The sequence below is a fragment of the Trichoderma harzianum genome (genome assembly GCF_003025095.1).
Source record: "Trichoderma harzianum CBS 226.95 unplaced genomic scaffold M431scaffold_10, whole genome shotgun sequence".
Lineage (NCBI taxonomy): Eukaryota > Fungi > Ascomycota > Sordariomycetes > Hypocreales > Hypocreaceae > Trichoderma > Trichoderma harzianum.
In genome coordinates, this window is record NW_020209258.1 from 426,113 (window position 1) to 441,716 (window position 15,604).

Sequence of the window (15,604 nt, forward strand, 5' to 3'; positions counted from 1 at the left end):
GCTACAGGGAGCTTCGGGTGCTGCCATGGCGACGTTTGGGGCGGCATGGACATGGGCTGTACCGCCGCGGCGAGTACCTGTGCTCACTCGTACATCTCACTTCGTACATCGACTAAGAATTGATCCATATGGCACGCATGGATGGGTTTGAGCCTGTGCTTTTTGTGCTTGTCCCTTCATGGATCAGAATCCCCCCAATTGACAAGGCAGTTTGCTTGCATGGGTGTGTCCTTTTGGCGAGCTTTTTGGGGCGGATTTTGTGGAATCGGCTGCTGCAAGTCTCTCGCTACGAAGGGCTCCATGTTTGTGCTCGTACATGCATATGCTCGGCTTTGCATGGATTTTTGTGTCGTGTCTGGCATTAGCAGGCCCGGCGCTGTACACGTATCGTACGTATTAATGTATTGACTGCTATTGGGTTGGATTAATTGAGTCCATCAATCAATCAATCACATACATACATCTCGTATGCAGTTCTGCTCTGCTCTGCTCTCTGCTGCTGCATATCGGGGCCTTTTGATATCCATCCAACGACGCTCCCTTTGATCAAACACGCCAATCCAACTTGTTCCTTTTCGCTGTTTCATTCTTACATACATTAGTACTCGTACATAGTGAGTACTAGCTACAGTATATGCATGGCATTGAATCAGCCGCTCCCCGTGGGCAGTTAGTTACACGTTACGTGCTATTACAAACTACCACCTATCGGCTGGACACGTTAGAGTGCTCGTACATTTTGCCTTATGTGCCCACATCCTTGTATGTCTGATATCTCATCATTACGCACACATTGACGCTTGCTCATCCAAAATTGACATTAAATTACATTAGCACAAACCAGCAGCCAATCGCAAACTGCCCGGCGGTAATTTCACCAAATGCAAAAAAGACGCTGCGCTTTTCCAACCTCCTCCAGTCCGTCCGTTCCTAGTCACGTCTCCACCTTTTGCACCTGGACCGCGTTCCTCGCATGCAGAGCAAGCTGTTGAAATTTTCCATTAAAACTGAGCTGAACACTCTCTTTCTGTATCTTCCTCTGGCTTTTGTCTCTCTTGTCTTCTATTCTCTTCTTTTTAGCCATCCGAGAAGGCAATAAATAGGAACCCCGTGAGAGGAGAGAGAGAGAGAGAGCATGCAGGCGGCATCCCTGTCAGGCTTGATTCCCGTTGTAGGCAAAAGTCAGAAGTAGCAGCTCCGTCCATCTGCAGGCTGTCCGAGTACGACTTGACGTGGGAACCTGCTGATGTGTGCTACAAATAAAATAGCCTGCATTCAATCCTAATCTCGTTTTTTTTGTGCCCTTCCACATTAAAGTAGCATTACTAGCCTGTATTAAATGCATGGAGCTTATGCTGGTAGTGATTGTAAACTCCGTATAGCTCCCGAAGCTCTTTCGCGTTGCAGCCTCAACTACCTAGACAGCTATCCTATCCCACGCGACCATCTCGTCCGACTTCCTTGCAGCAATTGTCCACGTCAAGCTGCTTCTGCGCACTCCTACATGCTCCCTACATGTGACTGACATGGACCTTTCTCCCATGCCTTTGCGCAATTCACGCTCACGCTCACACCCCCGCTGCAATGCTGTGCCGAAACACACATACTCGTAAAGGCAACCGGCATGTCACATTTGATATCATGGCGCAGTCTTACTCGTTGCTGCGGCGAGTGGCCTATTTAATCCCCCCCCGGTCTGAAATTGGTCTTGAATCCCGAGAAATCAGGCAGAAATGCATCGTCGCCAGCACATGATGGCCTCGCATGGGTGAGTACATGCACCGGCTCATGCAATTGCAGTTACAGGTTAGCTGCTTGGTCGCGAGGATGCAGACTTGCAGACGCGATGCGGTGCAATGCGTACCAGCAAGGTAGCTCGTGATGGTACACAGTACTCTGTAGCCGACCGCAAATCGTATGGAAAAACAAGTACAGTCTACCAATCAAGCAGAACCCGGGCATCACTTCTGGCCAATTGCAGAGCTCCAGCCCGCTGCCCTTTTGCAATCCATCTCTCCAACTCTCCAACACAAAAAGGGCAGCAAATCAAGCAACTTCTCGTCCTTCCCCAAAGTCAAAGTGGAGCCCTTTGGGATCTTCCGCTCCGGCCGCCGTCCGTCTTCCGTGCCAAGACCGGCAACCGGGACTTGCATATTCCGAACGCCGCACTAGCCTCGCCGGCAAAATCTCGCTTATAGCAATTTTCTGAATTTTTTTTTTTGCTTCGAGCGTCAAGCGTTTCGAGTGGTGAGAATTTGTAGCTTTTTCTTTCACTTTTGTTGCAGCCACCCCTCCACCACCATTGTCAATTCAAGTCTTTTTTGTTGTTTATAGAACCAAAAAGACTAATCAAGATGGCTCCTTCAAAAGAAGTAGCCGCTGCCGGCTCAAAGGCCGTGGTTTCAATTGATTCCGCCCAGGTTCGTAACCATCTCTCGCCGTATCAAACGGATATCAAAATCTTCAAAATGCTGGAAACTAACCACACAATCAACCCCCAACAGACCCTCAAAGCTTCAAAAGCTCTCCTCGCACACATCAAAAAGGCCTCCAAGGAACAGACCGAGGCCTCGTCCAAGCGCAACATCCTCGAAGACGACGTCGACGCGGAAAAGACCGTCTGGCTGACGCTCACCACCAAGCGACACATCTCCGACAAGGCCCGCCTGCAGCCCGGCAAGATCCCGCTGCCGCACAGCCTCAACGCCTCGGCCGAGACCACCGTCTGCCTCATCACCGCCGACCCGCAGCGGGCGTACAAGAACATTGTCGCCTCGGACGAGTTCCCCGCCGAGCTGCGCAAGAAGGTGACCCGCGTCATCGACGTCACCAAGCTCAAGGCGAAGTTCAGCCAGTACGAGGCCCAGCGCAAGCTCTTCGCTGAGCACGATGTTTTCCTTGGTGACGACCGCATCATCAACCGTCTGCCCAAAATCCTCGGCAAGACCTTTTACAAGTCCACCCTCAAGCGCCCTATCCCCGTCGTCCTGAAGCCCAAGGCCCGCAAGGTCGACGGCAAGAAGACCAAGCCCCAGAAGAAGGAGGGCGAGGTCAACGCCGGCTCTGCCGCTGAGATTGCAAAGGAGATTGAAAAGGCCCTGTCTTCGGCCCTCGTCAGCCTCTCCCCGACCACAAACACCGCCGTCCGCGTGGGCTTCTCCGACTGGACCCCCGAGCAGCTGGCCGCCAACATCGAGACCGTCGCCGCCGCCATGGTCGACAAGTGGGTGCCCCAGCAGTGGCGCAACGTCAAGAGCATCTACATCAAGGGCCCCGAGACCGCCGCCCTGCCCATCTGGCTGACCGACGAGCTCTGGCTGGACGACAAGGACGTCATTGCCGACGCTGAGGGTGAGGCTAAGAAACTCAAGGCTGCTGAAAAGGCCAACATTGGCAAGAAGCGCAAGACTACCGACGACAGCGCCGAGCAGCAGGCTGATGCCCCCGCGGCCAAGAAGGCCAAGAAGGCCGCCAAGGAGAGCAAACCCAAGGCGGAGAGCAACGACGACAAGCTGGACAAGCAAATCTCAGATCGTAAGTTGAGGCTGAGAAGCGCAAAGGCCGCAGCTAAGAAGGCAGTGGAAGAGTAAAAGAAGAAGAAAAATCAAAAGTCAACAAAGATGAGAGAGAGCAAGGAAATGGGGGAGGGGGTTCAAAAATTTCGACATACAAAGTTCCTTTTACATCATTATCTGTGTGTATGCGCATAATAGGATGATTAGATATCTGGCACCGGCGTTGCGGCGTATCATTCGATGGAAACGAGAGAGAGAGAGAAAAAAATATGAATAGAGAATGGCATTGTTCATATTGGACAGAGTGCCATATTCCCGCTACCTATTAAAAGTCACACCTTGTTGTTGTATCTTGCTCAAGTGCTTACATGAAAAAAAAACATTTCCCATACGTTCAAGTTCAAATTACGCCCAAATACATTTCCATGCCCGTAGCAAAGCGCCGTTGGCATAACCCGTCGCTCATAAATACGGCCAGACCCGGACAAGGTAGAGATAGATAAATCGCACGAGGAGATAGAAAAGGAAGAGGAGGGCTAGCAGAGAGAAGAAAAACAACGTATAGCCGAAGAAGAAAAGGACGACGATGTAGATGACAATCGTCCAGTGACGCATAATAATTTCGGCACAGATGGCAAACGTGCCCAAGAAGAGGAACGACTAGAGCTCTCCCTGAGACACATCTTCGGCAGTTTTCTCAGGGGGGAACGTCTTGTTCACGGGCCCCAAGAAGTCAGACATGACCTCCTTCAAGACATCCAGGGTGATTTGCATGTGGTCACCCGTGATGGATCGGAATCGAAGGCCGCCCTTGCTGTCTAGCTGGCGAAGGCCAAGCCAGTCCTCCTTGTATTGAGTCTGCTTTCGCAGGGGAATGGTGTCAGTACCGTTGACCTCGGTGAACCAGGAAGTCTGCTTGGGAATGACGGTAGTATCGTCCTCAAACATGTACATGACAAAGTTTGAGAGGCTGGCGAGGTTCTTCTTGTACTGTTCGTTCTTTTGCGGCCGCTCGTTGTTGATGTCGGCTAAGAAATTCGAGTGTTCAAGATAGGTATCGTGGTCGTTTGAGTCGCGGTAGTACTGCGCAGGCACCAGGCGGCTCTGGACAAAATTACTCCACGTGTTGAACCTCAATAGAGCCATGGCTCCTTTACACAGGTAGTCTACGTTGCCGCAAGTCTTGAACTCGGAGATGCCGTTGTGCTGGCTGCCAAAGGTGATCAAGTTGCGAACCGGGGGGTTGTTGCATCGCTCGACGTATCCGCGGAGGAACTGTCCTCCCTGGGAGAAGCCGATGGCGTCGATGGCCGGGGCGGTGGACAGAATTGGGTGCTCGGCGAGGACATCGCACACGGTCTGTAGCTGCTCGGTGACGTTTCCGAAGAATGTGGCGGAGCGGTCGGAATTTGGATCGGTGCTGAGTCCGATGGCATATGTGAAAGTGCCTGGGTGAATCTGGTCTGCTAATTCGCCAACTTCCGTGATGCCCTCGGAGTTGAAGGTGTCGCCTAGACCGTGCCAGATGACGAGCGGCAACGGTGTGTCATCGTCCGCGTCGTCTGTGGTGTGGAGGGAGAATTTCCAGCCAAGGGTGCGGCTGGCCAGCAGAGCTGTCGCGAAGAGGGAAGTAGTGGCGCGCATAGTGAAAGAAAGACCAGAGAATAGATAAATTGGATATTCTTATGATTATCTCTAAACCTCTAGATGAGTGCTCTGTAGATGTAAATGAGGGAGGATGGAAGGATGAAGATGAAGAGGAAGACGGGAGGCTGAAACAGACGAGGTTGGAAGAAGCTGGTGATGATGCGGCCAGCAGGCAGGGATTAAGCTGTCAGCGCGCGCGTTATCGTTATCGGCGGGCAGAAAACTAATCCGGGGGCGGTAATAGCCCGTGGGCGGTGGCGGAATAGCGTTCAAGGCTGCGTATGTATGTCCACTAAAGTTTGGGATCACAAACTCCAATCAGCGGCATCAGTTTGAGTGCCTTAGAAACGAGATGTCGGTTTACCCTACAGCCGGCCAGGTTGAAATTCAGAAATATGAACCAATCGATACACGAGGACTCAGCGTATTGGGAGACAAGAAGAAATCACTGATAGAAAGAAAAGCTGAAGAATACGTGTTTTATGCTATTTATTTTCATAATGTTTCCCTATAGGCAGCTCTCGATAACCAAGCAAACCACCGAGTTCGAACATCTTTTATGTGTCCAACCATCACTCCCAAAAGTCCAAAGTAATAAAGTGGTATATGAACGCGCATAGGAATAGTATTATGCCATGATTGAGCAACCTATGGCCGCTATGGAGATAGCATCACATAGCTGTACTCTCGAAGGAGGACGCGCTAAACGACGCATGTCGTAATCTTGCTTAGTTGGGAGGGGTGAGTTGAGGTGCTGCTGGAGCATCGCTCGCAGGGGCAGAGCCGCCCGAAAAGGTTGGTCGGAAAAGATTGAATGGAAGACCCATGGCCACAGAGGCAGAGGCAAGAGCGGCGAAAAACAGGGTAGAAGGCTGCATATTTGCTTGAGTTGTGTTGTGTTGGTTATACGAGAGACTGAGCGTGAAGATCTGTTGATAAAGGAAGGGTATCGGTGCGATCCAGCGCAAGGTGATTTATATGTAAATACAACAACGATGAAAAGAAGGATTCGAGTTGATGTATCGTGAGAGCTAGCTCACTAGAAATGAATGAAACAGAGCAGTGTAAATGAACGGTTGTTGAACAAGATGGAACAACAACTTTACAAACATCGAGGTGGATGGGGCGCTCCTTTAAGCTGTTCCGGCAGCAGCGGTTCAGGGGGGCAGATCAAGAAACTTGTCCTTGAAACATCTGCTAGTCACCAATTACTTTACTCCAGATGAGAGCCGAGTTTCATGCAATCCGTCTCCAAGCTGAGCCGTTAGGCCAGCACATGAGACTTGGAGCCGGCGTCTTGCAACGCCATGAGTTTCAGCCGTACGCAAGGGGGGTCAAAGGCAAGACGAGGCACGTTTGTTTAGCGGCGCGCTTAATCGTTGTTGGAAAGTCGCTGGTTCAAGTGAGAAACGGGATCCAATGCAGTCAAGCGCTTTATAGAAGCACTGGCATTAATGGATGCTTGTTGCATTCCAAGGGCGCTGGTCTTGAGTGTTGTAACACCACAAAGCGCTTCTTTGTACATGTAGTTTTAGCAGGTCACCAGCCGCTTATAGAAAATCGATTGGCTGTGGGCGATTGGGAGCTTCAAAGCCACAAGCATCCATTGTTTTACAGCCATCCATACCCTTTTCTCGTAGAGTGACTGGTAGCGGGCATCCTAATTACTGCTCAATGCATGGTATCACCTAGTGGCATCTTCGAGTTAGAGTTACCCTCCCGTTCTCTACATGTAATTACTTGCTGTTATACTGGATGCCGAAGGTATCCATAGCGATAGTAGCCGATACCAGAAAATTGCGAATGAAGGTGGCGGATACATGACAAGAACTGGCAGATTAAATAAAAAGCTGTCTCCTCCGTATATCTTTATGATAAATTTAAGTGTGCCCTTTCTTATTTCTTTTTCCCTTATAATTAGGCCAAAGCCTGGCCTCGCGCACTGCGTCATCACGCTGACTCGATCCGCGCCCCAGCGGCATGGCTGCGCGCCGTAAAAAGTTGGGTGGGCCCTCTCTATGACTGCCAGCACCTGAAGGCATAATTCCATCTTTGACTCCTCCATCTCGACCTCAACGACTCTCACATGCGACAATTCGATCCTGCAATGGCGGCGTGTTAGTAATGCTGCAGACGGCAATCACGCAGCGCCGTCAATAGTGGCTAATTGGGCTCTTGGGCAGGAAAATTGGGCGCAAAAGGGCATCATTCAACCTCTTCACGAAAGCAACACCTCCCGCCAGTCAATCCCACTCGAATCCCCCAAGACTGTGGCCGTCTCTCTCTTTCTATCTCTCCGTCTTCAAACCAACCAATCGCAAAACATGTCTCCCACAGACCTCGAGGCGCCGCCAACGGCTTCGAATGGCGACGCAGCTCCCCGAATCGGGCCTCATCCGGGCTACATCTCCAGCTCCAACCAATACGCCTCGGAGCTCAAGATACGGCGCATGCTCAAGGAGAATGGCTGCGACCCCGCGCGAGAGGATAACTACCGCTTGCAGGGCGTCCAGCTCATAGACACTGTCCGGCAGCATCTGAATCTGTGCGTTGTACTGCCCGACTATTGCTTGCCAGAGCTAGAGCTGACCTCTGCTGGAATACCCCAGGCCGGTGCGGACATTTGACACAGCGTGCACCTATTTCCACAAGTTTCGGCTCAACTTTCGCGATGCCGAATACAACTACCAAGACGCGGCCCTGGCATCGTTGTTTGTCGCGTGCAAAGTTGAGGATACGATTAAGAAGTCCAAGGACATACTCGCGGCAGCCTACAACGTCAAGAATCCTGAGAAGCCCGCCGCTTCAGACGACAAGGTGCGTGTGCTCCGTGTCCTTCTAGACTAAACTAACATGATTTTGCAGATTTTTGAGTCACCCGGTAAAATCATCATTGGGCTTGAGCGACTGATTCTCGAAACCATCGGATTCGACTTTCGCACTCGTTACCCCCAGAAGCTCCTGGTTAAAGTCGTACGCAGCATCCTCGGGCCCGAACAGGGCAAAGAATTCTTCAACATCGCCTACGCCATGAGCATCGACATGTACAAGACGTTTGTTCCCATCAAACGCACCACTTTCTCCATGGTCATGGCTCTCGTGGAACTCACAGCTCGCATGACGGGCAATCACTTGGACAAAGTTAAGGACTTTGCCGCGCAGCGGCGGCAGTACCATCGCCCAGCTGTGCTCGAGACCATGCTAGACATCCTGGACCTGTACGTCCAGTACCACAAGTCGACCAAAGTCGGCACGCAGTTTGATCTAAACCGATTCATGGACATCAAAATCGCCCTTAACACGGAGCTCGAAAAAGAATTCATCTCTCGACACATGTACTACTGCAGCCGTTGCGAGAACGAGGAACCCAGCCCACTCACCCCTGGCTCAATCACTTCGCCGACAGCAACTTCATCCTCGTTACCCGGCGACTTGTCCATGCGACGAACGGCGCGTGGCCAGGACGGCACCATGCGATTCGTTTTCGACCCCGAGGCGGCTCGGGAAGAACAAGACACGGTAGCTCAATACTACAATGAAGAGTATGAAGAATACGAGGTCGAAGTGGAAGAGCCGATACCAGTGCCTAGAAACGAGCACCCTGAGGGAGGCGGGCGTGGGGGATATCGTGGAGGACATAGTCATGGACCCCGAGATAGGGGTGACCACAGGCGAGGAGGGCCGTATGGAGGGGGATACAGAGGGGGGGACAGGCACTATCGCGGAAGGAGATTTCACTGATCTCATTGAATACCGATGACGGGCGAGTATGCTGTGAGGTATCGTGTCGTTGGCTTAGCTGGTTGCCTTGTTGGACGTCATGTCGGATCACATGTACTGCATATGTAGACAAAAGAAGCAAGAACAAAGAGGAAAGATGACCAAACAGACAGCCAGAATCGGATCACATGTACTGCTTATGTAGACAAAGAAAGCAAGAACAAAGGGGAAAGACGGCGAAGCAGACGGCGGAAGTCGCAATGGTTTACAAAGCGCACAAGATGCATATAACTACTCCGAAAACATAAATACCGTGGAGTGGTTGCCTCCGCTTTCCTCGTCCCCAAGGAGATCCATATCTGAGCTTGATAGAGCTATAATCTGCGGTTCAAGATTGGTACTAAGCGGCTTCGATTATAAATTCCCATCCGTACGACAAATCATGTCGGACGACTCGGACGACTCGGACTGGTCAGAGACCTCCAGCGTATCAGAGGAGGAGACTGAAGGTCCAAGTTGGCGACAGGAAATCGGATCAGAACGACAGAAAATCGAGTCAGTAATTCTTAAGATGTCCTCTGAACCAAGGAAGATGCTAACGGGCGCAGCATCGTTGTAATCCATGGCATTGAAGGCCAAAATCAGCCTTCGTCGAATCCTGAAAAGGCCAAGCATTTACAAGACTTGCTCTCTCATCGAATCCGCGAAATTCGAGCAAAAATAACCTTCGAATATGATGTCGAGGCAACGTTTGGGCTTGATAAATCCCCTAATTTCGATGAAGCAGCTGTGAGCTTGCTTGAGACCATCTGGAAAAACAACGATCGATATCATGCAAATAGAACCGGTGGAAGCAGAGACAACAAAGACACCAAGTTTATTCCCTTGGTAATGATTGCTCATGGTTTGGGTGGCCGGATTGTCCAAAGAGCGCTATGCATGGCCAGGCGTAGCTTGAAGTACCGATCGATCGAACTTCGAACCGAATTGCTGGTATGACAATATGCAGGCATCGAAAAGTAAATATTGAACGAGATTGCTGATACTGTCTAGATATTTGTTGGCACACCACAAGTCCCGTTATATTACGACAAGTTTATGGATGATCTAGCTTGGGGTGAAGTAAGACGTGAATTTCGATCTTTTGCATCGCGCTATCGTATTTTATCCATCTATCAAGACTTCGAGATCAGTTCGTCAAAGGACATCTTCTTCTTGAATTTTCCTATGGAAAAGCGCCTGACTCGAAACATGCAATACGTTGATCTGGGTCAATTTTCCCCTGAAGACGAAGACCTGAAGGTATTGACTAGGGAGATCCAAAAACTTCTGGAGCCGAGCCATTTTGACGACTATTACGACAATTACCTTGCTGTTTTGCGATCTTTGAACAAGAAGAAATTTCTCAAAATATATCAAAATGAATCCCTGGGGCAACATCAATCTTTTAATTTGATCAAGGAAGAGAACCAACAGTTCAAAACCTGGTTATCCGAACCGACTTCTAAGATCCTTCTTGTGAGCGGTAATGAGGGCTCAGGAAAGCGTTTAGCATCTCAATACCTGATGAGGGAGGCGGAGAAACAGTATAAGAAGAGCGATATGACTACTCTATCCGCTTCGTTTACCTTTTCCTTCTTTGACGATCGTTACAACAACCTCGAAGCACTGTTTACATCGCTTGTGTTACAGCTTTTACTAGCAGAACCAACTTTATTCACTTTCCTTGCCGATGTCGAAGCGGGTTCCATTTCTGATATGCTCTCAGATGACATGGATGAACCAGCGGTGTCTCGGCTCTGGCGCTTGATGAAGACTTTGCTCTCATACCGCGGAAAATGTGCCATAGTTTGCGGTATCAACGCACTTCACGATTGTAGGTCAGATTATACGACGTTTTTGGACAATCTCAAGAACTTTTGCAGTATATCGGAGGCAAACTTCAAGATTGTCATTACGAGTGTCTATGATGGAACTAGACTTAAGATCCCTCTAAGCATTGCCCTAGAACACAGCGAAATGAGTATGACGCAGACTATGCCAAGTTTCGTTAAAGACACCAAAATATCTCTGGGCGCCGAACCAGTGCAGTCGGTTATAAGCCGTACTCTCTGCAGGCTCACGGATTATGGCCAAGATTGGACTCTAAGAATGCTTGCATGGGTTATCTATGGGTTTCGACCGCTTGAGCTTCCGGAGTTGGCCATGGCAATGGCCCTGGATTTCGTGGACCCGGTCTCTTCTGCTCATAAGGCAATCTCTCTGGACTACGATCCAATAAATGACTGCTATACTCGTGATATATCAGTGGCCATTCAGCTCGCTCTGGGAGACATTGTGGAAATTCGCGGTACGGAAGTGAGCATCGCAAATCTACACCTTAGGCAAGCCGTCACTGAAGAAGTGAGAAGAAGAGCAAACAGACCAGATTCATCATGCAAAACGGAGAGAGAAAAGTCCGAGGCGTCAGAACTGCCCAAAACCATTAACCACTTGACGATTGCTCAGATATGTCTCGGTTACCTCTCAGTAGAGCGGATGGAAAGAGTATGCGAATTTTTGGATGAGCAGCATGATTCCGCCATCCTGCCACGTTCTGATTCTTATCAAGACAATTTCTGCATGTACGCTGCACAATACTGGCCAGGTCACTATCTCTCTATCCAAGGCCCAGCTACTGAGGTTGTTACCACGGTAATGCAACGATTTGAATCCTCTGCGTGGCGCGCAGCATGGAGGAAACTGAATGATCATTTAGGATGCTTTGGCAATGTGATTCCCGAAATCCCAGATGTTCGGGCACCTGTCTCTTTCTATTGTGCTAGTCTGGGGTTCAGAGCCGCTCTTGAAGTGGCCTTGGAGAAAGAGGCGCAGATGATCGATGGCGACTGCGAAGATGTAATCTTGATGACAGCAACAAGATCAGGCAAACTGGCAACTGTCAAGTATTTGCTTTCAAAGTTTGATTATCAACAGGATTCTATCTCCAAAGCTATTGCAGGGTCGCTTATAAGTGGAAACCAAGCTGTGATAACAGAGCTCTTAAAGAGATTCCAGTGGGAGCAAGGGTCGCCTGTTATTGCCTCCCTGTTAGAACCAGCTGCATATATGAATTGGTCTCCATGGTTGATACAGACTGCTGCCGACAAACTTAAACAGCACCAGAGTGGTTTGACGATTCACTTACAGCCGGCTTTGCACGCCGCGATCAAAGTGGGCAACAAAGCCGCGGCAGAAATTATACTTGACTTGAAGTCCTCTGTAACTGAGGCCAATGAATCAGCTACGGATGAAGAGAGCCAGACACGAAGCTACCCAAGCAGTCTGTTACACTTGGCCGTTGCAAACGGAAACGTTGATTTACTATCGATGCTCGCCTCGGAAGACTTACCAATCGATGTGAGAGATGCGAAAAACAGGACTCCGCTTCATCTTGCCTCTATGCTGAGCTATCAAGATATGGTCCGCCACTTGATATCGATGAAGATAGACGTCAATGCAAAGGATGTTGTCGGCCGTACGGCTTTACATTACGCAGCTCTTATGGGTCACCTGGAAATCGTCAAAGAGCTCCTTCTGCAAGAAGACATTGAGATTGATGAAAAGGATCTTGAGGGAGACACCCCATTATCGTTGGCCACCAAAATGCGACAGAGAGAAATAGTAGAAGAGCTATTGGAGAAAAAGGCATCCTCTAAGAAGTATAATAAGCTCGGGGACATGGCCCTTCATATCGCCATCCGGAATGCGGACGAATCCATTGTTCGATTGATAGCCGCAGCAGAGGATGTGAATCTAGAGGCGAGAGCGAAAAATTCCTTTACACCTCTTCTCTTAGCCGCTGATTGCGGTCACTTGGTTATATTAAAGCACCTTCTCGGCCGAGGGGCCGAAATGAACGTCCGCGCACTCAATGATATAACACCTCTGCATCTAGCGGCAGAGAAGGGGCATGTGGCTCTCGCTGAGTTTCTGATCCAAAACGGGGCGGAAATCGATTACTTGGGTAATGCGGCGTCTCGACCATTACATCTCGCAGCTGAAGCTGGCCATTTAGCCCTTGTCAAGATGCTTCTTCAGTATAATGCAGACATCCAGGGCCAGGGTGGTGGTAGTCGGACTCCGCTCATCTTTGCTTCTGCAGCTGGCAATGTGGAAACCGTGAGGTGTCTCGTAAACCACGGAGCGAGGCCAAACCAGAAAGATTCTAATGGCCAGACGGGATTAAATGTTGCTGCCCAGCGGGGCTACCGACAAATAATCGACATTCTTCTTGAAGCTGTTGCATCTAATAAAAAGTTAGAATGGGAGCAAGTTGGCTTGGACAATGCACTGCAAGCAGCCATTCAAGGGAATTATTTGTCCATTGTTAAGCGACTTCTCGACAAAGGAGCTGACATCAGAAGCGAAGACCTCCATGAAAACTCTTCTCTTTGTAACGCTATGCATTCAAAATCATGTGATATGGCTCAATTTGTGCTTGGATATGGTGTTGATCTTAATCACACTAATAAAAAGGGGCAGAGTGCTCTTCACTTAGCTATCAAAAAGCAACTTGACCAGTGTGTCGAGTTGATTGTTGGAGCTGGAGCCGATTTGAACATCTCAAGCCACTGGATTGGACCTCCTCTGCATTATGCAGCAAGTCGCGGCACCCTGAAATCTTTCAGTATACTTCTTGACGCAACAGCGGACATTGAATTTCGCTCAAAAATCGACAACACTACTTGCATGTATGCGGTGTGTAAGGGAGGCGAGAATACAAGCATCCTGGGAAGCGAGGACACTGTGGAAAGGATCAAACTACTCGAGAAAAAGGGTGCGAATATCAAGGCTCTCGGTGGAAAATGGGGCTCTCCCTTACATGCTGCTATAGCAATGCGCCACAGATACAACGATGCTCAATCTCTGGATGTTGTGGATTATTTACTTTCGCGAGGGGCTTCGGTAACGGACGAAGATGAACAGGGCAGAAGCGCCGTTCATATTGCCGCCTCCACAAAGGGTAGCCTGGACAGCTTCATCAAAATACTGGGCCGAGATCCAAATGGCCTGACACGACAAGATACACAGGGCAGAACTATCTGGCATCATGCAGCAACTGCAGGGAACCTGCGTGTTCTGGGGCACATCTCATGGCTCATTTGCTCCAATGGTTGTGAAAATGAAGAATCATCTGCAATACCCAAGGATCCACGCATCAAAGACGCCATCTCACAAGGCGATAGACATGGTTGGACCCCCCTCATGTGGTCTGGCAAACAGGACAAACACGAAATTGTCATGTTTCTTGTCCATTATGGAGCTGATGCTAACCACCTCTCCCAAATGGGTTGGACAACGGATCACGTCGCAAAGTATCATGGTCAAAAGGATGTGAAAAGCCGACTGATGGATAACAAATGGAGGGCGAAGTGGAGGGCGAATTGGAAGACCAAGTGGAAGGCCAGAACGAAGGGGCATAATCCGGGCGCGATGGCAGATGATGATGGCTCTAATTCTGATGCCGATGATTGCTCGAAGAGGCGCTTATACACTGACTATGGGGCTGACATAGTACTCGTCAACGGTAAACCCGTGGGCAAAGCCACCCGAAGATGGTCGATCTGTGGCGGGTGTGCGACGGTATGTACATGAACCTGTATCTTGTTCTACCTGCTACAGGGCCAGGCACAATCTAACAACTTTGCTTTCTAGGTGATATATGGACCGTATTGGGAGTGTAGGGATCGAAAGCTCGATTTCTGTTTCAAGTGTTCTTGGACACGACATGAAACACATCCCGGACAGACGTTCGAACTAGATGAGGTATTTTGCAATGATGGGGAGATGCCGCCTGCTCCGAGTACAGATTCGGCGCAAGGGGTCTCCTCTGTGCCGTTGCCAGCCACTGATGCTCTACTTGACTCTGTTAAGGACTTGATGTTTAGCTCTTAATCACTACCCTTGGGATCATTGCGCTGTATGTTACTTTATGTTATGTTGTCTGGAACCACAGCTGAGAGGAAAGAATGGATAGAGATCAAAAGGAATGATGAAGAAAAAAAGATGATGGTGAATGTTGGGGGAGCACGAAATATGTCCGAGTCTGGAATCTGTGTGATGACTATATAGGGGATGAGGTTGCTTTTCAGAATGTAATTGCTGCCCTCATCTTTATATCTGACAAGACCTGAACAATTCGGCGTTTCTATGTACTCTAGATGATATTTAGAAGGCTGTATGTACTGAGTTAATGTTGATGGCCGCAATGATAGTCTCAAAGACGCTCAACCTTGGAAGTTCCTTTGTGCCCCTATTACATGACTTTGACTTTTATGTGCGAGGGACGCAAAAAAAACAAGAACAGAACATTACCACGATAGCAGCAATAATGAATAGTTGAGAGAACAAGGAAAAAAGAAACAAAAAAGAACCGCCTAAATCTCACTCGAATGACTTTGTATAGGAAGAGCCCGATGCGGGGGTCGAACCCGCAACCTTGAGATTGCATTCAGAACGTGTGCTCATAAGAGTCTCACGCTCTACCGATTGAGCTAACCGGGCAAGTGCAGAGCCAACGACGCCCGGATATCACCCGGGTGCCATTGGCCAATCACGAATCATCGATTGAGCCCTAGGCGGCTTGTTGAAACGGGATGATTTGTTATGCTTTATAGACTATTGAATACTCACACAGAACCCTCTCAACAACATGTAAGTAATTCGTGGGACCAAGGCGT

The 15,604-nt window shown here is 49.4% G+C and overlaps 5 protein-coding genes and 1 non-coding gene across 6 annotated transcripts; 4 read left to right on the forward strand and 2 right to left on the reverse strand.

Annotated features, from left to right (window-relative positions):
• On the forward strand, positions 1–445 carry M431DRAFT_212147 (hypothetical protein). Its single transcript, XM_024913462.1, has one exon. It carries the CDS (start codon positions 142–144, stop codon positions 406–408), a length of 267 nt encoding a protein of 88 aa, XP_024771827.1. The 5' UTR covers positions 1–141; the 3' UTR covers positions 409–445.
• Positions 446–2,354: 1,909 nt separating this feature from the next.
• Positions 2,355–3,590, forward strand: M431DRAFT_91091 (hypothetical protein; the record flags this gene model as incomplete). The annotated part of the gene is made up of 2 exons (XM_024924216.1): positions 2,355–2,420; positions 2,505–3,590. 2 exons carry the CDS (start codon positions 2,355–2,357, stop codon positions 3,588–3,590), a joined length of 1,152 nt encoding a protein of 383 aa, XP_024771828.1.
• A 585-nt stretch (positions 3,591–4,175) lies between these two features.
• On the reverse strand, positions 4,176–5,159 carry M431DRAFT_497454 (hypothetical protein; the record flags this gene model as incomplete). The annotated part of the gene is made up of 1 exon (XM_024917599.1): positions 4,176–5,159. One exon carries the CDS (start codon positions 5,157–5,159, stop codon positions 4,176–4,178), a length of 984 nt encoding a protein of 327 aa, XP_024771829.1.
• A 2,327-nt stretch (positions 5,160–7,486) lies between these two features.
• Positions 7,487–8,903, forward strand: M431DRAFT_484221 (hypothetical protein; the record flags this gene model as incomplete). The annotated part of the gene is made up of 3 exons (XM_024916187.1): positions 7,487–7,707; positions 7,772–7,979; positions 8,028–8,903. The coding sequence occupies 3 exons, from the start codon at positions 7,487–7,489 to the stop codon at positions 8,901–8,903; spliced, it is 1,305 nt and encodes a 434-aa protein (XP_024771830.1).
• A 3,306-nt stretch (positions 8,904–12,209) lies between these two features.
• M431DRAFT_57149 (hypothetical protein) lies at positions 12,210–13,160 on the forward strand (the record flags this gene model as incomplete). Its single annotated transcript, XM_024921500.1, has 2 exons — positions 12,210–12,443; positions 12,555–13,160. Coding segments are annotated over 2 exons (840 nt in total), but the record flags the coding sequence as incomplete, so codon positions are not given.
• Positions 13,161–15,334: 2,174 nt separating this feature from the next.
• M431DRAFT_t144 lies at positions 15,335–15,428 on the reverse strand. Its single transcript has one exon. It is a non-coding gene; the product is annotated as a tRNA-Lys (tRNA).
• Between the last annotated feature and the right edge of the window lie 176 nt (positions 15,429–15,604).